Consider the following 23,379-nt stretch of genomic DNA (forward strand, 5'->3'; position numbering starts at 1 on the left):
GGTAAGTTCTCCCCTCTGTTTCTCTTCTGAGTGTGCTTGTGGTTTGCAGATTCTATTTCTGCCGTTGGTAAATTTATTCCATATGCATTTACTTCCTCTGCAGAATGTAATTTCTCCTGACAAGCCCTTTCATCTTACTGCCCACGCCTTGACTTCTGTAAGTGTCTTCCCCTGGATTGCAGTCTGTAACCCTCTGGGATAATTTTATGGCATCCACTTTCTTCTGTGAACCGTAAATGTCTTTGAAAAGAGCAGACAGCGAATGAAAGGGTGTTTGTGCCAATCTCAGTTGCAACAGAAACAGGGCTGGGATGAGCCAATAGGTGGAGGCCTAGATTTCAACGGCAGGGAGGGACATAAGAGCTGGGAGGGATCTGTGCTGTGTGCAGAGCAAGCACTTGGGCTCTTGGCTTGTCTCATAATTATTCTCCATGTTGTGGATGTAGTAGCTCTCTGCTGCAACAGAGAAATAAATGAGTTGTCAGTGCAGAGGAATACACCCATGCAAGGTGAGGGCACAGTGAAACCAACAAGCCTGGCTAACAGACTCGTCACTGGAACTTACTGGAGCAGAAAACAGAGAGAGCCTGGCACCTCAGGCTCCCACAGCAAGCCACCCCCAACATCTGGGCACATCTGTTCCAAGAGCTCTGCTTCACATCTGCACTTTCCCCCACAATGGAATACAATGGCAGTTTCTTTCCTTGCAACAGTAAGTCAATAGTGGGGACTATAAATATTGTATCTATAGATTTGCAGTGCTTCTTCTAACTCATCCAGAAGGGGTGTGTATGTGTGTGTGTGTAACACTTTATACAGAGCCATTGCAGTGAGTAATGTTACAGTGATGTGTCACTGGTCAAATGTGACATCAAGGAAACAATAACTGATGCTTCTTTTTCACTGTGGGTGTAGGAAGGTGATTCAAGGCTTTGGAGCTGTGATAATATGAATGGAAGATTCCCCAAAAGTTATGCTTTTGAACTCTCCTTTTGAAACAGGTCTTCATGATGAGACTGAGAGACAATGGGACAGAACAGATCCTCAGCTGATGTAAACTGTCCTAGCCCCTTTAAAGTCATCACTGGGGCTATGACAGTTTACATCATCTGAGGAGCTGACTCCCAGACACTATAAAAGCTACTTTAAAAATGTATCTAAAATGAAGAAACCTCCTCCTCTGTGCCAGTGAGAGAGATTTGTGCGGTCTGAATCCATGTATCTACAGGACTGGGACACTTGATAACGGGAAGAGGAGTTAATCAAATCTCCCTTATTTCCTTCCCCAACTTTACTATGTTATGTTACCACCTTATCTTATTTTATTCTCTTTAATTAGCAGAAACAGCTATGCACCTCTGGTTTATGTACTGTAATGGGATATTGTGATCTAATAGTAATTGAAGGAGTGTGTTCAAGTGCCTATTTTTTCTCAAGAGCACCTGGGCAAGTGATCTCTTGTTATAGAGGCAATATAGACTGAAATATATAAATAGATAGATAAATGAATAAGTACTATGCATATCTGTGGCATTAGATATAACCAGCCATTATCAACAATAGAATGGGGGGAGATACCCCAGGCTCAGAAAAGCTTTCCTATCAGGTTTGCCAGATGTTAGAAATCCATCAGTGGGGTGAAACTGGGGTTAATGTTAGTCTTTTGCAGGGGAATTATTATTCAGCCCATCAGGGAAAAGAAAGGCAAGAAAGGCATCTGGAACTATTAGAATAATTCCTATTCTGACTTCTAGGTCATTTGTAAGTGGATACTATTCAGTCTTAGGAACTGGCTAGTTGTTAGACAAGATTTCAGGGGCTGTTTGTATTCTTCACTGCTTGTCTGAAGCAAAAAAGAAGTAAATATTGGATAATCTTAGAACTTTTTTTAAAATTCGGACTTTTTAAGATTGGGGCCCTTTCATGCGCGCACACACAAGCACAGCAGTACCTTCACATGCACAGGTGAGTAGAGTTACTGACATGTTTACCTGTGTGCAGGACCAGGCTCCTAATACTTAACTGCTGGGAAATATTGACCTGTCATGTAAGTCAAAGTGTCTAAATTGCACAGACATCCTGGTGAATTATAAAAACATAGTGAGACATTGAGGCTTCTGCTATTTCTAAATCTGTGTCCAGTGGAGATATAATATTAATAATTAATGTATATTACAAAGTTAAAATAACAAAGGGAAGGACATCGAAAGTAACAGCAAGCACAGAATAATTCTGAGCTTAACGAATCCAGTGGTTCTTATAAGATTATCTAGATATATTTTACTTAATCAGTTTTCTGCCTGTGGCATACAATAGTTTAGTCTCCCATGGGCTGTAATACTTTGGTCTAATTTTGGTAATAAAGGATAACTAGAAGGTGCTGGGTGGTGTTGGTGACCTGTGATATAAAGGAGGTAAGATTGGATGATCTTGGGGTCCTTTCTGGCTTTAAACTCTATGACTCTAAAGACATTCAAGGGATCTTCCAGACTAAAAAGCCCACAAAGTCAAATACATGTATTAACAGCTAGTGAATGTGCTCAGTGAATTTGCATAGGCTGGTTTTCTGGGGGAGATCTAAGTCTTGGGTGGAGAGCTGCACATGACTGGTCAAGTAAGACTTGCCAGTAACACCGGTCCAGCTCCAATCACTTAACCTTTCTGTGCCTCATGTCTGGATTTGTTTGGTTCAATGGTAGCTGCCGCAGGGCTGAGATTTTATCTTTTTACTTGTTCTGTGAAATGCCATCTCCATTTATCAGGCAATAAATCTGCCAGATTCTGCAGTGCATTGTTTCTCCTCTGCCTCTCTCTGGTGTCTCTATGACAGTGTTTTCCCTGCGCTGCCCTATATTTTATAACTGCTAGTTATCATTTAGTACCTAGTTCATCAATTAAAACATTACCTACATTGTCTGTGAAGGGCCCCAGTCCCATTCAAGGAATGCTACTGCATTCTGCTGCAGCAGAAATACTGGAGTGAGAATCATCAGTAAAGCATTCATAAAATCCTTACTGAATGCTCCACTTTCTTGTTTCTCATATCCCCATCAGAGCCCTGAGGATTGTCCTCTCCCTGATTTAAACTCCCACCCTTGAAGCCCCATGTCACAGTTCCCTATCTTTCCTACCTAGGGGCACTGGACAAACTCGGTTTGGAGTCTAACATTGTTGAGCAGAGGGGGCCCTGCTGGTTAGTCTGCAGCCCCCCCCTTCCTCTCCCGAAAGGTTTGTGTTCCTCTTTGCAGAGCACTTAGTTTCTGGTAGGGAAAGGCTGGGACCAGGACTCTCCTGAGACCCTCCATTAAACTGGAGAGGATTACTAACCCACACATAACTAACCTCCCACTTACCTGAGGGGTTGGCCTGACTAGCATTATCAGTAGTGAATAGTTATCTGATGGTAGCACCCAAAGTCCCCCGTTGGGATTGGGACCTCATTGAGCTGGGTGCTGAAATGCACATGGACCCCAGGGTCAAGATCAGGCCCATGCACAGACAAACATAACATCAACAGTGCAGGCATGCCAGGGTCTGGAGACAGAGCTGTAGGGTGGATTTGTGGGGGGAATGGACCTTAATGAGGAACCCGAAGAGGAAGAAGGAACACACTTGGCAAGGCTGCTCCATGCAAAGGGGCAGAGCTAAAGCTGAGGGTGGGAGAAGGCAATGAGGGGAGGTGAAAAGGTAGGAAGTCACGCAAGGAATGGGGCTGAAGGAGGAAGTGAGAGCAGAGATAGAGCTGAGATCGTGCAGGGCAATGAAGGCCAGGATGAGGAGGTTCAGTTGTTGACCTTGAATGCACAGCACTGGCTGGCAGGGCTGACCTTATGGATGAGCGATGTGGGTGATCGCCCAGGGTGTCCTGGTCAGGGGGGCACCATGGTCAAGAGGCAAGGAGCGGGGAGGGCCTGGGCATGAGGCTGCAGAAGGGAGCTTGGGGCAATGGAAGGGGGGAGGGGCTGATGGGGATGAGGGAGTCCAGGGAGGCAGCAGGGCCTGGGGTTGATGGGGATGAGGGTGTCCAGAGAGGCAGCAGGGCCTGGGGTTGATGGGGATGAGGGAGTCCAGGGAGGCAGCAGGGCCTGGGGTTGATGGGGATGAGGGAGTCTGGAGAGGCAGCAGTGGCCAGGGTACCAAAATATAAGTTCTCCCAGGAGAATATAAGTTCTCCTTAAGTCTAGCCTTGCCGGTAGGCATCATTGCAAATGATGGGAGCAAAGAATAATTCCACCTAGCACAGTGAGGAAAGAGATGTAACCAGGTGTCATTGCAGGAAAGCCCCAGATAAGCATGTGATGCTTGTAGATAAGCCTATCTCACATGGCAGTGCAGTTTCACACAATTCCCAGTTAACACCTTACATAACACCTCAGGCCCCAGATTCACTGAAAGGCTTCTGAACCTTACTGCAAACAAGGGCTACCTTTCGAACTGGTAGGAAACCCCCCAAAGCAGGCAAATTCTATCTGCTTTCCAGTTTCACTCTGAAGCTCAGAACCAGAGCCCTGTCCATGCTAGCAATAACCTAATCTGGTTTGGAGAGAATTATTACACAGACCAGGACCCCATTGTGCTAGGTGCTGTACAAACACAGAACAAAAAGAGTCCCTGCCCCCAAGAGCTTATAGTCCAAATTTAAAAGAAGTTTCAGTAATGTGGTTTCATCAACAGAAGTGAAATATTGCTACATGAAACAGCTCTCCAAGCCGGTTTAGTGCCAACCACGAATTCAGACGCACTCAACCATGTTAAATGAGATCAGGATTCGAAACCCAGTCCCCTAGCAGTATTCAAACATTGTTCTGAAATGCAGTTTTCAAATGGCTGAGAAATTACTTACTGCATGCACTCCCTGTCTGAAAGTGGCAGTGTGGGCATAGATTCTGAGAGATCCCTGAAACAGCCAGGCAGAGGTTTAACGGGACGTCAGAGAATCTGCTAATACCCTGTCACGTACTGTGAACATCTGAGGCTCATCAGATAGACTTGGACGTCCTCAGAAGACAAAATCTATCAGCACTAACACCAGTAAAAGGATACCTCAGGCACATTCACTGCTGTGAAGGGAGGAGTGAAGCAGGCAGAGAAAGTGTATCTAAGCAACCGGCAATGAAAAAATGAAGCCAGAACTCACATTGCCTGCTTTGTGAATTAGCTTATTCCCAGGGTCACCACAAGGTGGAACTTGTTACATATTGTGTGTACTAGAGGATGCACAACTAAAAGCAAACAACTGTGAAGCAGCAGAATCATAAGGCTGGAAATCACTATTTTCCTTGGGAGCATGGCGCACACTGGAGTGACTGGACAAGGGCATGGTTGATAAGGAATTTCTTTGTTCCTCTGTTATGGGTTCTTTGAAACTTATGGAGATGTGTAAGTAACATAAATACTTAGCTAGAAGATGGAGTGTAGGGCCAAGGAGAGCAATTCTGCACTTTCCATCAGCAGCAAATTCACTAAGAAAAATGAAAACTATCCTAAAGAAATGTCATCTTCTGTCTGCCTTAGATTCCTTCCTTAGCACAGTTTGAAAGCTCTACTGCAGATTATAGTGTGTAGAGATAAGTGGCCAGTTTTAGAGGTGAAATTAAACCCCATAATATGGAGACTACCCTGGAATTATTTATGCCCCTCTGCCAATGGCTAAGAGTGTCTGAAATGCGGTAACAGGCATATTGTATACATATTTTACCCTTACACCAGTTTTACACTGGTATAACTCCATTGACTTCAATACAGTTACTCCAGATGTACACTAGAGTAACGGAGAACAGAATCTGGGCCCAAGGGTGGCAAACTGATGTCTCCCGGAAGAGTCTGAATAGCTGCAGTATTGCAGTGACCCTGCCTGACACATACTAAGGGCTGGTGGACACTGAAAACTCACATTGGCATAGCTATGTCTCTTAGGAGTGTGAAAAGTCCACATCCCTGAGAGACATAGTTAAGCTGACAACACCCTGGTGTAGACAGCATGAGATTGACGGAAGAATTCTTCTGTCAACCTAACTTCTGTCTCTTGGGGAGGCAGATTAACTACAGTGATGGGAGAACCCCTCCCATCACTGTCTACACTGAAGTGCTCCAGCTGCACAGCTGTAGTGTTTTCACTGTAGATGTAGCTGGAGATAAACCTTGAAAAGAACCACAGTCAAGGGAAAGGAGTCCTCTGAAAGCTGAGAACTTCCCTTTTTCCACGGTTCTCATTCCCTTTGACAAATGCTTCTCTGCAGACATTGGTTACCACAGTGATGTCTTAGGGCCAGATTCTCATCCCCTCACTTGCGTCAGGCCTGATTCTCAGTTACTCTAGACTCCTTTACACTGTTTGGGTAGCCCAAAGGGGCCTTAGTGCAGCTGAAAGGTATTTTATTCTGCGAGTGGTCCCATCAGTTTTGGTAGAGTTATTCACAAAGAAGGGGGCTAGGAGGAAGGGTATCCGAAGCTGTTGTTTAACGAGTGTTGCCTGGAGGGATTTTTTGCAGGGGAGGCGGAGGGAGGACAGGTGTGTGGATCTGTCTCCCTGCTTTCTCCTCCTGGTTTTGCAATACCTGGTTTAGGTCTCTGCAAGAATAGATGTAACAGCGAGTTACAGTGAGTTTAGTGAACGGTGAGGTGTGATGAAGGCGTGATTTCAGTGCAGGTAGGCATAATTACACAAGCTTTCATCTAGCTGGCAGGGGCAACGGTGGTAATCAGGATGTGGTGCCATGGACTTCAGCGTGAGCTATCCACCCCATAACATGCCTACTAGGGATCCTGGGCATGTGCCTGGGTTGCTGGCCCGCCCCCTGGTCTGTGCTGCTGTGTCTTCACTGCTATTGTTATTCATGCTAGCTAGATTAAAACTCGCACAGGAATGCCTACCTGCATTACAATGACATCCTAATTTGCCATAGACATACTCATAGGATTTAATTAGAACCCTGGAGCCAATTTTGAATGTGGATCTGGATTTAAACTTTGCAACTTGGGCCTTTCTTTTTATTTTGGTGTGAAAAGCATTTTGTAGTTTCCCTTGTGTGATGTTCTGGTTGTCTAAATGCAGTTCCTGTGTGCCTCATTCAATGGACACTGTCCTCCAGCCCCTCCTGAGAGAAGGAAAGTTGGAAGCTATACCCACTTCACCTTTAGACATTCACATTCTTGCAATTCAGGTTCTTCGGAGATCATATCAGGGTTGGGAAAGTACAAGAGGAAACATATCACCGTGTCTTTTCACTATTGTTTGGTAAATTTCTCCAAGGAGCAGTTGGTATCTAATGATGGAGGTGTCAGGCCCATTTTCCAAGAGACAGTGCAGCCAATATACTATTTGTGCTAGACTTCTAACTCTGCAGAATAACATTATTCATATTTCACCTACTATAATGACAGAAAACCCATCAAATCCCAGTTTGGGAAACATTGTCAGAGTCTGACACTATTGCCATTTTGTAAGTGATTCTGACATTAACTGCGCACGCCCACAAAGTGGAGATGGGGTTACAGTGTTTCTCAAAAGAAAAGTGCCATGTCAAAGAGATGTATTTTTCCTACATATACAGGTGTAGGACAATGGGTGACCGTTGACCTCTGGGGAAAACTCCCATTGATATCAGCAGGAGTTACATAACTGGCGTGTGCTATACAGCAAGGTAGCCATGATTATTCATGGTACAGGATCTTACATTTCTTACATAATAATGAGTGATGGCATCTTACGTCACCAAGAGGCATTGCATACTGGTGTTGTGAGCACAGGCCTGGGAGCTAAGCGTTCCTGAGTGCTAATCCCAACTCAGACACTAATCAGGGCAAATCAATTAATGCTTCTATTGTTATTTGTATTCTAGTAGCAACCCCCATCAGGATCAGGACCTCATTGCGCTAGAATGAAGAATAGAAAGACAGTTCCTGCCCCAAAGAGCTGCCATCCTTACTCACAATGAGTAGTGCCTTACTCCATGAGTAACCCTATTAAAATCAGTGGAACTGCTCACTAGGGCCCTGATTCTCCCAACACATATGTACACAGATAACTGGGCTCATGAGTAATCCCATATGATTTCAGTGAGATGGCTCATATGGGTAAAGTCCCATGTTTGAGGAAGCGTTTTGAGGACTGGGATCCGAGCAAGGTACTACCCGGTGTGAGTAAGGGTAGAAAAACCTGATCTGTAACTTTTACACAGGACTCATTCTGTTCTGCACTGAAATGCAGCCAGCTCTGGAACGTAACATGATATCATGGAACACGTATTATCATTAGGTAATCACATGTAACACATACTGTCATCCCCTCACCATTAGGAAGATGCATGCATCGTTTATAAAATATGTCACCTTTATGTAACCCCAGAATTCCAATGAAATAAAGGTCTGTTGTTTCCCAAAGCAAGGCTTTCCGGCCCAAAGCCTTCACCTTTGTTTTAAAACCAAACCAAGTAGTGGGAGACTCCCATTCTCTACCTAATCTCCAAGATTGTTCTGAGTAAAAAGCTATCCCCCTTCACTGAACTGGACAAACCTTCCGGAGCAGTACGGACATTCACCCAGCTTCGGTAGCTCTCCAACACCGCGTTGTGTATGGTAGAGTTTACTTTGGGGCTTTGGAGATGTTCCATGTGCTCCAAGGTGGAGCCCCAGGGGCGTGAAACTCACTGCTACCAGGTCACAAAGTCATGCTACAGGAAGCAAACTGCCAGCTTTGCCAAGGGAGTCCATGCTGTGGTGGTTGGTTGGTTTGTTTTTCTGTTGGTTAGTTGGTTGGTTTGTTAGGTTGGTATCCAGTCCCATGCAGTGAGATTTACAAGCGTTGTTCAGAGTCCCATCTGGCAGTCCATCTCAGACCTGTTAGATCATCCAGTCCATCTCCTGGCCAAGGCAGGATTGCGCCCTGGAGACCATAAGTCCCCATGGCAGCTTGTCAGAGAACAGACTGCAGGGTCAGGCCCTTACACATCTGTGAAGAGTCAGAAGACCAGTGATTTGTTTATAAGTGGGAAATTTCCCTCTGTAACGCTGGCTAAAACAGTCAGTAACTTCCTAGCCAGAGAATGCATTTCCCCTGTCCTCTATTTATTTGTCTGTGGTTTGCAATCCCATTAGCCACACTTGACAAAATCTTGTTAGTTTATTGCAGTTCCAAGATCTGTCCGGTACTCTCACTGATCCCCAAGGTGTTTTACTACTTAAACTCTGCAGAGGGCAATGGCAACTGATTAAAATCATGTCCTTGGGTTTGATCAAAGGAACCAGATTCTTTATGCTGACCGGTGAGTTTTGCTGTACGGTTCCCGTGAAAGGCGTAGTGAGAATGGACGGAGTGCAGTGTCACTACATAAAGTGCCCTTCTCCCCCGCGTACTAGAGGAACTTTTTTCTCTGCCACCTGGAGTTTTGGTCTTAAAACCAATGATTGGCTTAGACTTATTGTGACAAGACCAAAACCAGGGTTAGAAATCAATAGTAGCGTACTCATATCACCACTAGATCTCAAAGTCCATTACAAAGGAGGTCAGTATCATTGCCCACACTTTACCCTTGGGGAAGCGAAGAGTCAGAGACGTGAAGTAATTTGCCCAGCACAACTGTGACAGAATCCAGCTCTCCTGAGTCCCAGTCAGTGCTCTATTCACTAGGCAACACTGCTCCTCTCCTTGCTACTGCGCAGGGAGCTGCACAGGGAGTAGTAACCGAAGGGAACTTTAGGGAAACAAGGCTAGTGTAGCTCAGCCCTCACCTCTAAAGTGGCAGCCAGGATTCCACGATTTAGAAAAGAAAGATGCCTTGCTCTTTGGGAGCTTGTCTTGTGATTTATATTTCAGTAGGCCTTAGAGGCCCCAGCTGAGATCAGGGTGGGCCTCATTGTGCAGCAGCTAGGCACTGTACAAACACGAGGCAAGCGGGAGTGCCTAACCCAGAGGGCTCCCACCAAGTAGACAAGACAGACAAAGGGCGGGAGAAGGGAAATATTATTATCCCTGTTTTGCAGATGGGGAATGGAGCCACAAAGTGACTTGCCCCCCTGGTCACACAAGCAAGTCTTTGGCAGAACTGGGGACTGAACCCAGATTCCCTTCACCAGTGCTTTCACCACAAGACCAGCCTTCTCTGAAGCGATGCAAAATGTAACACATCACACGCAAAAGCGTGCGCAGCACCTTTCATTAGGGTGTGCCCCCAGGGAATTTTCATTTTCATCTTTATCAAACTCAATTCCACCGACTGGCCACATCTGAATTACCCGTCGGCGGAATTCTCGCCGCGTCCTAGTCTTTGCCGCGAAATCTCGCAGCTCCTTCTTTTTCGGCGGCAGCTCGCTGTGTCCGTCTGCCGAGAAATCACGCGCCCTCCGCTCTTTCATCTCGCTGTAAAAGGAACACGGGCTGGATAAAAAGGGTTCGCGGGCTGAATCCGGCCCGTGGGATGGATGTTTGACACCCCTGCATTAGGGTGTGCCTGGGCATACCCGGCACACCCCGTACGCATGCCTATGATCACACGCACATACAGGCTATTTTAGCCCTATTTTCACAAGCCGAGGGAAATGCCTTAGCCCCTCTTCACAGGGGTTGCTAGCTACAAGCTCCTTGTGACAAGCAGCGCTGTCGATTTTGTGGTCGCTACAAGAGAGCATCCTGCTTGCATCAAGCGCCTCTCTCTGATCACGCTGAGCTGACAAGTCTTAGCCGTGGCTAGGAGGCAGGAGTGGCATCTGGGACCATTTCCCTTAGAGGTGACGCACGCAGTTTAATTGCGCGGCGACTTTGCCCTTCTACCACGGCTGCTGGCAGCTGCTCAGTCTAACTTCTCCTCCAGTGCCGCCAGCAGCCTGCGAGCAAGGCAGAGGAAAAGCCATCCCATCGTCACACCCACACAGCCTGCCTCCTCCCTCCCCTGCTGCTGCTGCTTCTTCCTGGAGCTTGGGACTTTGTTTAACAACAAGCACTTCGGAGGAATTTGGATGATCAGAGAAGGATTAGGGAGACTGTCTGCTCCCCAGTCTTCTCCAGCGCCCAGTGCCTCTCCCTGAATCCCAGGTTGGACCATGCAGTGCTTCTGGAGGCAGCCCAAACACAGCAAATCCCAGGACAACTTCTTGCAGGAGCAGAGCAATAGAGTGGCAGCGCAGAATGGCATCAGGCTGGGTAAGGGACGGGGCAGAGCCAATTCCTTGGTGCTGTTTCGCTGGCGGCCAGTCTAATGCCAATCTTGGCACTCTCTCTTTGCTGCGATGGCAGAGGCACTAGTCGCTACCCCACCCTAAAGTAAACCCCAAAGCTATTTTTAAACTCCGGAGGTTTCTTTTTTTCTAACCAGCCTCCAGATGTCAAAGGGTTTGGTTTTAGGCTTTGAAGCAGATTGAATCTTTCGGGCAAAGAGCCCATTTCCAAATCACTTGTTGCCCTTATATTGAAATATTACTGAACTGTTCATGGCTGTACAGTGTGTGTGTATAGCACACAGTGATTTTCCGGTCTCCTATCAGTACTGTATGGAGCCTAACGTTACATTAAAGGGTCTGAATTAGACTGATTAAAAGAAACCGGAAATTCTGAGCAGTTTCCTAATCTCTGTTTTACTCACTGATTATTGTTGTGTAGATTTACATCAGGGATGAATTTGGTTTCGGTGTCTTTCCTCTCAGCAGCTCTACCCTAGGTTCAAGGAGGAGTTTCAGACTTTGCCACAGAATTGCTTTGGATTTTAGCCAAAAGACCTATTTGCTTTTTAAACTAACAGCATTAGATCTGAGCTACACCAGATTGTAAACACAGAGTGTGTGGGTGTGTTATAGTAGTTTAAATTTAAAATATTGTCAAAGTATATCAATCCTGCAAACATGTCTGTAGATGATATGGAAATGCTTGTTGTTACAGTCCCATGTATACATCTCATGAGTGCATCTGTCTTCTGGGTCTTTAGTTCAGTGCCATCACTGACATTTTTACTGTAAGGTTGGGACAGAGCATGTACTGGGGCTATAAGCGCTGTTGTTTTTAGTATCTTTACATTGTAATTCTTCAGGGACTTTGTTTGTGGAAGGTCATCTACTCTGCAGTACTGTGTGTTCTCAGGGTGCTGTTTTACTAGTATTAAATGTAACAAATTTCACTCTAAATATTGTACATTAAATAGTCCAGGATTATGATTATTTTTAATATATATGGTTGGTATATAATGGGGGGAAGGCGGCTGCCCTTTGAAACCATATTTAGGGACACCTAAAATGGGTTTTTTGACCCATAGAAAGATACGCCGATTACTTTAGGGTCAAAATATATTTTGTATAAAGCAGAGGCCACTAAGTAAGGCCCCAATCCTGCAACCTGATCCATGCAGCTTTAGGACCAAAGCTGGAAATCCACCCCAGTTTGGAGGGCTTGGTAAAGTCCCTGTATGCCAGGTCTGCCTAGTATTTGCCCACTTTAAGTTCTGTTATCATCATATAACTGGAAAGAAGTGTCCTTAGCCTAGTCGGTAATGTTCAAAAGTTCTTTAAATAAGATGGTAATAAAACTGATGTGAATTGTGACTGGTTTCTTTCATGCAAAAATGTCTGAAGCCACACAGTGGATGGCTCATTGATGCAGAAAGTAGATATTCAAAGCAAATCCCATTAACTCCAAACAGTTGTTAGACAAGAAAATCCCTCAGGGCATCAAGGGGAAAATAAAATCTGAGATTGGGAGCCTGCTAAGAAAAGATTTGTTTCTAGAAAGTAGTTCAAATAAACACCTGACACTGCTGTCTGTCTATGGTACTGATGTGGGATCTATGACCACAGTATCTGAGCACCTCACAATCTATTTATCTTCACAGCATCCCTGTGGAATTGGGAGGTACTGTTATCCCCATTTTACAGATGGGGAACTGAGGCATAGAACAGCTAGCTGACTTGCCTAAGGTTACATAGGACATCTGTGGTGGAACAGGGACTCAAACATAGGTTTCCCAACTCTGAGACTAGAGGGTCCTAACCACTGGACCATCCTTCCTCTTAAGAGGGAAACCCACAGTTATCTACAGAGCAGGTATACCACAGACAGTGTCAGCTCGTCTATACCAATGTACTTCTAAGCTTTGGAAAAAGGGTAGCTCATGCTGGACTTTAGGTCGCTTTTGACCTGAGCCAGATTTGAACAAAGGGCCTGTGTCACTATAGAATCATAGGATCATGAAAGTGTAGGACTGGAAGAGACCTCGAGAGGTCTTTTAGGCCAGCTCCCTGCACTCAAGGCAGGACTAAGTATTATCATTCTAGACCAGCCCTGATGGACCCTGACAGGTGTTTGTCTAACCTACTCTTAAAAACCTCCAATGATGAAGATTCCACAACCTCCCTAGGCAACTTATTCCAGTGCTTAACTACCTTGATAGTTAGAAGGTTTTTCCTAATGTCCAACCTAAACCTGCCTTGCTGCAGTTTAAACTCCTTGCTTGTCCGGTCCTCAAGGTTAACAAGAACAATTTTTCTGCCTCCTGTAACAACCTTTTATGTACTTGAAAACTGTTAACATGTCCCCTCTAAGTCTTCTCTTCTTCAGGCTAAACACAACCAATTTTTTCAATCTTCCCTCGTAGGTCATGTTTTCTAGACCTTTAATCATTTTTGTTGCTCTTTGGACTTTCTTCGATATGTCCACATCTTTCCTGAAATGGGGCACCCAGAACTGGACACAATACTCCAGTTGAGGCCTAATCAGCGCGGAATAGAGCGGAAGAATTACTTCGTGTGTCTTTACAACACTCCTGCTAATGCATCCCAGAATGATGTTTGCTTTTTTGCAAGTGTGACACAGTTGACTCATATTAACTTGTGGTCTGCTCTGACCCCCAGCTTCCTTTCTGCAATACTCCTTACTATACCAGCCTCCTGAGCCATCCAGTGCCCGTGGTGGGGAGAAAGGAGCTAGTCACATCCCTCTATCAGCCTCCCCTTTCTTTTCAGAAGTTCTCAGCCTTGGCTTTTCCCCTTCCACTGGCCCTGCCCTCATGTCCTCTTAGCTCCCCTTCCTCCTTGCTCACTCTGATCCTTCTCCCATGCAGCCCCTTTTCCTGGAACCTCCCTTTGCCCATGGCATGCAAGGTGACTGCCTTCCTTTGGTTCAAATTCCTCCTAAAGCCCATACATCTTTTGCCCAGCCTCCCAGTGTTAGTTGGAAGAGCTGTAATGCACCTACTAGCAAACTGCACAAGGCTCTGTAGCCATCCAGGCCATTTGTGTCTGTAGTGACTTGTGCCCCCACATTGAGTGTGGTGCTGCATGATCCTGCAGGAAGCAACAGGAGTATTCGCTAGGCTACTGGATCAGGCCCTTAGATTGCAAGCTCCTTGGGACAGGGACCGTGTCTTCCATTGGGTTTCGTACAGCGCCAAGCACACTGTCAGCACTTAACATTCGTCTCCCATTGATGCCCATGTTTAATGTATTGTGGGAGCAGGATGTACATGTTATGCATAACACAACAGTGCATGTGTGTAATGGAACATATTACACAGCAAATGGGAGTTACTCATTATGCATTCGTGTACTGCTCAGTTTCTTCCATGCTCAGATCTCACCCTGGGTGAGGGGGGCAGCTCTCTCTATAGGACGGTACATCCTACTGCCCAGGTCCAGGAGCCCTCCATGGATTGAGGACTTGAGACTGGGGAGAGGTAGGCTGGGAGCAGGAATGGGAGCTTGGTGAATGGGGTCAGGGTGAACGAAGCTCCATCTCTGCCCACAAACCCTGGGGGAAATTCACAGCACAGCTATGGAAGCATGAATCTGCATTATCTTCTCCCCTCTGTGAAATTCCCACCCACCCATTTCATACCGGCAGAGGCAGTCCTGGAAGCAGGGCTGAGAGCATGGAGGGGAACCCATTGCAGGGGTGGAGGCACAAAACCTCCACATGGCAGTGGCTGGGCTTCTGTAGATTCTCTTCGGAGCTGCATGAATCTCACTGAACTGTGGGCCTGGGGTTTCCCAGGGATTGCTGGTTTCACGAGTTGGGTGAACCCTGCTTTGTAATAATTTGAGGGACTCTTTCATGTTCTCCCCCTACCCATGACTTTCCTGTGGCAGTTTTCCAGAAGATGAAGTGATCGTGCTCTACTTTAATTAAATTTCATCACCGTCAAATCAGAGAACAAAGCTCAGAGGTCTAGGGGGTGCTCTCCGACAGAGAGGATTGGAACGAAGGTAAGGGAAAGTCGTGGAAAGAGAGACCTTGATAACCTTGTCAGGATCTCCAGCTCATTTCTACATCTCCTGTAACACCTCTTGCCTCTGAGTCCTGAGCCAGCCTCAGGATCTAGGCCTACTTTTTGCCTTCTTCAAAGTGAGCCTAGTGCTGGTGAAATGTATTACAGGGAAAACAGAGTGTGGAGTCTGCCGTCTCTGCGCAGGGCATGTATGGCAGTGTGAGCAGAGGAAATGTCCGGGTCTTGTGCCGTGGAGGAGATCCCAGAGCAATGACTTGGTGGGATGAAGGAGAGGAAGCTTCCTGCAGTTAAGGCCCAGGGTGCCTGGGCTGTATTCCCACGTTGCTCTGAACTCCCTGGGTGACGTTGTACAAGTTGCATGTTACTGTCTTGGGGACTGAGTTTCTGTGTGTGTAAAGCAGGGATGATAACACTCATCCATTTCACAGAGTGCTGTGAGGCTAGTTACCTACCATTTGTAAGGTGCTGTAAGATGCTCACTAGGAAGGTGCTTGAAATCCCAAAATCCAAAGTTGTTTTATACCGAGATCTTGGGCTGTGCTTGATAGCCTGAAATGTTACCTTCAGTCTAACCCACTACTGTGCAATCTTGCTGCCTCTTTTCTAGCCTACGATGCAGTTCTCTGCATGCTTCTGACCCTGCTGTTCTTATTATCATGATATATTATTCGTATTATCATGGTGCCTAGAAGTCCCAGTCATGGACCAGGGTCCCACTGTGCTAGATGCTGTACAAACGCAGAACAAAAGACAGCTAGGGGCCTCTGGTAAACTGGCCACACCAGTTTTGGAGGCTGGCTCATGAACTTTGAATGTTCGAGGTTGGCAACGCTGATAAGCTGCTCCTCACCCCATCCCCAGATCAGCTTGTAGCTTAAACACATATTTCAGCTCTAAGTATGATGCTGTTATACTTCCTACAGTTATAGCTAAACCTAGTTAGATTTCCTGTGTGACCTGTCAGGTGTTGCTGTTGAAATGCCACAGGAGGTTCTCAGATGCAGACAAACAATGTTCTCATCAGTGGTGGATTTTTTGTGCATGAAGTGGTGCCTAGGTGACCTGTTATCAGCCCCTCCCAGATGGTAGCAGCTCACGTCAGCTGTATGTTTAAAGCAGGACTGAAGTTAACGACACAAGGGAAATCTGCACAACAATCGCATTGCTATTCCACAGCCCAGCTCAAATTCCTTTTATCTGCTGTGAATCACACTGATGGAATGACCATCACACTGCATTATGTAACATGGGGAAATGTCCTAAGGAACTGAATTATCCTGATGGTAGTGAATGTCAATGACAGCTGCTTAATCAGGAAGACGTTGGCAAAAATTCCACTAAATGCGTTTGACTAGTATTTGGCATTTGACTAGTGCCAAGGAGTTAAGTGGTGGTTAACCCGCTCTGGACTGTGGCTTTTTATATAGGGCCAGAGGTGTGCATGATGCCTTAAATCTGACACATACTGTGTCTGGAGAACTAAGATGTTGTTGTCATCATCTCCCATTTCTATGCTCTTCCCAACACGTGCTCCATATTGTTCATTATAATGCTCTGCCATCAGGTTTCCCCCAAAGGAAATAGCTTAGTGATTTAAGCATTTGGTTGAGAATTCCTATTGTCTCTGGAACCCAAAGCTCAGGTTATTATGACTTTCATTTACAATGGTGTCTAGGTGTCCCAACCAAGATCAGGGTTCTATTGTGCTAGGCACTGTACAAACAATGAACAGAAAACACTATCTATCTTCATATGTATGTGGCTTCCCATGATCATAATATCTCAGTATGTTATAGTCTTTATTGTATTGATCCTTACGACACCCCATGAGGGATGGTAGTGCTGTCAGACCTCTTGCATAGCAGAGGAGCTGAGGCCCAGAGAGATTAAGTGAGCTGCCTAAGATCACACAAGAAGTCTGTAGCAGAGCAGCATTTTGAACTTAAATCTCTAGAGACTCAGTTCAGTACCAGAACCACAAAACCCTATTTCCTCTTCAATACTACTGGAGTTCAATATTTCCTCTTGTTGACTTTTTAAAAGCTACACAGCATTAACACAGCCCTTATGAAGAAGATAATTTGAGTATCATGTGGTTTATTATGGCGGTCTTTTGGACAAGACCATAAAAGCAAGGGTCCAGTCTCTTTGTGTGGGAAAAAAAAAGATCTTGTAGCTTTTTGTTTTGTAAGGGAGGAGTTTGCCTCAGTGTTTTCCAAAATTCCTCTCTTCCTCTAACTTTTGCTAATTGTCCTCTGGTGTCCAACCCCAGAGCTTGCTACACTTCGTTGGTGTATGTATATGACCTTGGGATTCTGCTGGATGGAAAGCACTCTACACATACACATTAATTATTATAATAATGCTATTGTGCTCTTCTACGCAGGCCTGCAAGATGACCTGGATCTGAAGTTCCTCCTCAAGGGCAGCCAACTGCTGAAAGTGAAGTCGGGCTCTTGGAGAAAGGAGAGGTTTTACAAGCTCCAGGAAGACTGCAAAACCATATGGCAGGAATCCAAGAAGGTGCTGAGGTCTCCAGAATCACAGCTCTGTAAGTTACCATCCCCTTATCCTAGGGGCAGTGTGATGTCAGTGGTACAGTGTCTGGAGAAGTGATTGGTTGGGAGTGTAGGCCCAGGAGACAGGAAAATAAAAGCAGGAAGTAGACACACCATGTACAGTCAGTGAGTTTGATCCAGGACTCAGTCTCCAGGTGTCTTTAAGCCACCTTTATGCCTTCTGGATTCAGGGCTATTCTAGGAGCCATTCCAACCCTAGAGTAGCCCTGAGCACACTCTTACCCATGTGGGGAAGGGCCAATGAAGGAATTCTCCCCTAGTCCTTTAGGGCTGTTGATGGTTGCTGTATGCTCCCAGAGTGGCGTATAGGGGCTGAAGCAGGGGCAAAGGATCACTCCCACCCCGTTTTTCCTAGAACTGGATGACAAGGTGTTGTAAAACAGCTGTTTCAGAATGAGACCTGTGTGCAGCCCCTCCACCTACACCAAGCCCAGCTAAGCAAGCAAAAGGCTACAGCCACTGAGCAGAGGCAGAGCTACCTCGGGGTGTGGACTGAATCACACACAGACAAAGGAACACCCAGCACAGAACTGCAGGGGCTCCCTTTTAGTGCAGCTCTGGAGAACTGCAGCATCTCCATGGGAAAGCAGAGCGAGGGGCAGAGGAGATACTGGGTGAGCACTGACTCAGACTCAAGCCGCAGAACGAAAGGGAGAGCTGCAATAATCAAAGAGAAAAGGCAGGTGGCTGTGTGCATTGTTGCTCCTCTGGTTTTGCAAGGACAGTTTATTCTCATGGTGGATTTAGAAACACGAATCCCGCCCATCATTGTCAATAATAAAAAATCCCAGCACAACAATTGCCCTTGAATGAGTTCAGGGAAAACCCATCCGTGTGACCATCACCCTGTCAACATCATTATTTATTATTTGTATTACCCTAGCACCTGTGAGGCCCAGTCCTGGGCAAGGCCCCCTTCATACCAGGTGCTATACGAACACAGAAAAAAAGACAGTCCCTGCCCCCAGGAGCTTACAATTTTAGTACTCCCCTGCCCCCAGACAATAAATGCCCTCTCAGATCCTGACCCTATAAGGATGAGGCTAAATGAAGCAGTTGCTCTCCACTCTAACATCTGCCAAGTGCACTGGGGTCTGAATACCAAGGGTGAGTGCTATACCGCCTGCCTCCAGAAATTCAGTCCTGGGCACAAATGTGGCTAACCAGGCCATAGTGGAGAGAGTCTCTGAGCTTGTCAGGTCATAGTCCATTCAGGATTTTATCACTCCGAATGCACACAGTGAAGTATGTCAGAGAGAGAACAGTGATCCTGAACTACTAACATGCAGTAACGAGAGAGGCTGGCAAACCCTTGCAGAGGCTGGGGGGAAAGGAGGTCAGTCATTATAACAGTAAACTCATATGTCTATGCTTGGGGGAGTGCATCAGGAAGGTTACATGGCAATTTGTGTTTCTTTTTGCTCTCTTTCCCAGCTGGCCCTGGGTTTGTCTGATACAATTCGCCTGCACTTATCTTTGTTTTATAAGTGGCTAGGTAGATAATACCAGATACATCTTTATAGCGTGCTGGAATGCAAGGTCACATAGCCCAGGTTGTTTGTATAATGTTTGCCTGTTACAATTGAAACTAACCAAAGGAAGGGCCCAGACCTTCAAACTCAGGTGAATAGTTCTTACTCCTGTGAGGAGTGTCTGGGATTACTCCCCTGGGTAAGGGCTACTTTTCTGGGTAAGGGTTCAGATAGGACTGGGACCTGGAGATGGTCCTATGAAAGCACTGGATTAGGACTCAGGCAATCTGGCTTCAATTCCTGACTCTGCCATAGACTTCTTATGTGCGTCACGTAATGTCTCTGTGATTCTATTCCCATATGTAATGGAGGGAATTATAATATTTCCTTTCTCCTACCCTGACTGTTTATGCAGTAAGCTCTTCAGAGTAGGGACTGTCTCTCAATAGGTGTTTGCACAGTGCCTAGAATAATGGGGACCCAAACTCACTGGAAGCCTCCAGCCATCACCGTAATAGAAATAATCATCATAAAGGCCCTAGCTAACTCTCTGTCTCTCTGCAGTTAAGTCCCATTCTATACAGGTTGTAGGCATGAATGAAAGTAACCATCACAACATCCTTGCCCAAATAACAACTACTTACCAAACAAACAAAGGTGTGAATTAAAATAGCATACCGTTCATACAGGAAAAAGGAAATGGCAACTATAAAATTGTATGTGAGTATTCTCCAGGCTTGCAGAGGCCCTGAATGCACTGGGCTTTTAAGAGTTTTAGGGAACTGTGTTAGAATTTGATCTATTCAGTTACTTGTGTTTAGTTTCTTTAATGTTCTAAACGATCACCATAGTAGCTGGACACATGTCATTGATTAAGTGAGCTATCCACAATATTATATGTTCAGGTAACATCTAATGGGCCCAACTGATATCAGGTCTCCTTGTGCGGCACTGTGCATGCATTTAGTAAGAGATGTCCTTGCCCCGAGAAGCTTACATAGACAAGACAAAGGAGAGCTGAGGCACAGACAGATTAAGTGTCTTGCCCAAAGTCATACTGGACGTTTGCAGCAGATTTGGGAACTGGACTGAGATCTCCTGAATTCCAATCTGATGCCATAACTGCAAGCCCAGCCTCTTTTGCTGTTCCATCTTTGTGTTTAGCATTTGCATTCCATCCCAGTGGGTTCTGAATGATTGCCTTGTGACACTAGCTAGGCTATAGCTAATAATGCTTTGAGTTTGATTCATCATCTGTGAGCATCTGGGCTTGCATAAGCATATCAGTGCATATTTGCCTGATCACTCAGCATAAACTGGTTTTAGTTTTTAGGCCCTGGGTATATAGAGGATTACACATAGCTGGTGTGGTTTCCTCTACCAGGCATTATGCTACAGCTGCCTTCTTTTGCTGATCTTGTATTTGTAAGCATTGAATGGTAGGGTCATCATTAAAAAAAAAATATCATGGAACATAGAAAGCTAACCAGGCAAACGTTATGTCAGGTGCTTGACATTTTGCTTTCAATTGACTGTTATTTTGGATTTTAGTTTGGAACCTCTGTAAAATCATAGGATTAACTTCTATAGGAGCTGACTAGCATTTTCCAGAAGGAGAAAAGAATCAGTAATGTGAAAGCAGTGAGATTTCGGCAGCTGGTCAAATCTTATCTGCAGCATAGCTGAGAACACTGAGACAGAAGAATCTCAGCATAATAACCTCTCTGCAGAGCACACGTCACATTTCTGATTTGAAAGATTTCCTGCTATTGTGGCTACTGGATGTATAGTCGCTCAAAAATAATATTGTTTTAAGCCATTGTGTGATGGCCACCAATGGGGTGCTCTGGGGTGAAACATGTGAGTCTCTAAAGTTTAAACTACAAAGCCAGGCTGTAGCGGAGGGTTATAACAGACTCACATCCTCTGTGGGTCAAGCACAACGGGAGATCTGTAACACACGTCAATGGATTATAATTGCTTCTCCTGGTAATCCAGAATAATATGGGATTTCAAATCAAACATTTGTTATTGACCAAGAACCTAATCGTTCTTTATATTTTACATGTTCTCATTGTACATTTAAAATAGTTGTGAATTAAGGGTACTTGAAAGATGCCGGCTTGACAGCTTGAGAGGCTGATGTCTCTGTTTAGCTACAGAGCTCTTCTTTGATCTAATCTGTCCTTCCTGTGGAGCAAGCTAGTGTGGAAGCCCCTTGGTTTTTGAGACTCTGCATGGTTCAGTGAGGCCTACACGGCCAAACTTTCAAAGGGGCATAGTACATTGAGTGCGCATTGGGTGCAGGGCTCTCTTGGAAATCTGGTCATGAGTGTCACAGTGGGAGCTGACGAATGCCGAGTGCTTTTGAAAAACTGACCCTAATTGTCGGTGAAAAGCTGGCCTGCAATGCCCGGCGCTCTGGTTCACCTGTTTTTGCTTTTACGCTGCTGTGATTACATAGCGTCCCACCCTTCCCTTCGTTTCTGTTACCACAGTCATAAAAGTCAACACCACGGAGTCCTAGTAATTCATACAGACACGTGATCAGTGAGAGCTCTCATGAGAGAGAGAGATGTGAGTGGAGGATGGGGAGCAGGAGAAAGAAGCAGGGGAAGAAAAGGCTGAATGTCAATAGCCTTATGTAGTCAGCTGCTACTCAGATATTTTGACACACAGTGTATGTTTAATAGCACATTGAAACACTGCACACAGCCACCTAGGACAGGAAGTGAAGGGGAATATCCTATCCAGTCCAAGGTACAGCAGGAGTTTAGAAAGTTGTATTCAGGCACCTCACCTAAGTACCTTTGAGCATCTGGGCCCTGGACCCACATCATGATTTGGGAAGATCCCTGGGGCTAGTCCTCATGCTCTTGTTAAAGCGTTCATAGCGCCTGACACTGCTCTACCTGAATTTAATAGTGCTTTTGCCTGTGGTAGCGGGACCAGGTCCTTAAGGGCTACGACCTCGGCTTTTATGTCTCCCCGTCCTCTGTGAATCCCTGGCCTAGCACCATAATGAGGCATCAGTTTAGTGCTGACCCGGGGGGGGGGGGGGAGTGCCACTTGCTGAGTGGCAAGCACCACTTCCTGCAGCACACAAGATTTCCCTTGGTGTTGTCCCAGCCCCGTCCCAGCCTGGTGCTGCTAGGCCACGAGAGCTGGATGATAGCCTGAAGGCCGTGTGGCTCCAGGACCCATCCCCTGCTCCTTCACTATAAAGTCTCATTGGACAGGTGCGCCAGTAATTTCCTATGCACTGCCCTGAACAAGGGTGAGAAGCAGAGCCACAGCGGGCATCAGAAACATCTCCCCCTGACGCAGCAGGGAGAGGGAGTTGTGTTTTCTCCTCAGTCATGACACACAGCTTTGAAAGCAAACAGATGTACATGTTGGACAGCAGAAATGAGAGAGAGCTTATTTCTGGAATGGAGAGAAAAACCCTTGACCCGGTGGGACTGTATTTCTAGTTACTGCCAGCCCCCCTTCATATAATGAACTGGCAGAGACTCCTCTTGGTTAGTAGCTAGCATCATAGAAGGCCAGAAGGAATGGCCAGAAGGAATGGTTGTGATCATCTAGTCTGACTACCTGTATAAAAGAGGACATTGAATCTCCCCAAAATAATTCCTAGACCATACCTTATAGAAAAACATCCAATCTTGATTTAAAAACGGTCTCTGGTGGAGACTCCACTGTGACCCTTGGTAAATTGTTCCAATGGTCAGTTACTCTTACCGATAAAAATTTACACCTTATGTCCAGTCTGAATTTGTCGAGTTTCGGCTTCCAGCCAATGAATGGGTCATGTTATATCTTCTTCTGCTAGACTGAAGAGCCTGTTATTTGCTCCCCAAGTAGACTGTTATAGACTCTGATCAAGTCACCCCTTAACCTTGTCTTTGTTAAGCTAAATTGGCTGAGCTCTAGGAGTCTATCGTGCTAAGGCAGATTTTCTCATCTTTTAATCATTCTCCTGGCTCTTCTCTGAGCCCTCTCCAATTTTTCAACGTCCTTCTTGAATTGTGGGCACCAGAACTGGATGCGGTATTCCAGCATAGTGGAAGGCAGTGGGCAGTTGTTTAGAATTAAAAGAAAGACTGTGCTGGAGGGACAGCACTG

General features: G+C 45.7%; 1 protein-coding gene across 2 annotated transcripts in view; it reads left to right on the forward strand.

Moving 5' to 3' along the window:
* The first annotated feature begins 441 nt into the window (after nt 1-441).
* The window catches only part of PLCD1 (phospholipase C delta 1), an 84,456-nt gene continuing 61,518 nt past the window's right edge, over nt 442-23,379 (forward strand). The window contains exons 1-2 of one of the 2 annotated variants that reach the window (XM_067530505.1): nt 442-712; nt 17,590-17,754. In XM_067530505.1, the coding sequence (XP_067386606.1) occupies nt 679-712; nt 17,590-17,754 (199 nt within the window). In that variant the 5' untranslated portion in view covers nt 442-678. Of the gene's footprint in view, nt 713-10,916; nt 11,138-17,589; nt 17,755-23,379 lie in introns of those variants that run through there. The other variant, XM_067530504.1, reaches the window with a different exon arrangement.

Source organism: Emydura macquarii, unplaced genomic scaffold (assembly GCF_026122565.2).
Source record: "Emydura macquarii macquarii isolate MOO-44397 ecotype Brisbane River unplaced genomic scaffold, CSIRO-AGI_Emac_v2 contig_3080, whole genome shotgun sequence".
NCBI classification, from domain to species: Eukaryota; Metazoa; Chordata; order Testudines; family Chelidae; genus Emydura; species Emydura macquarii.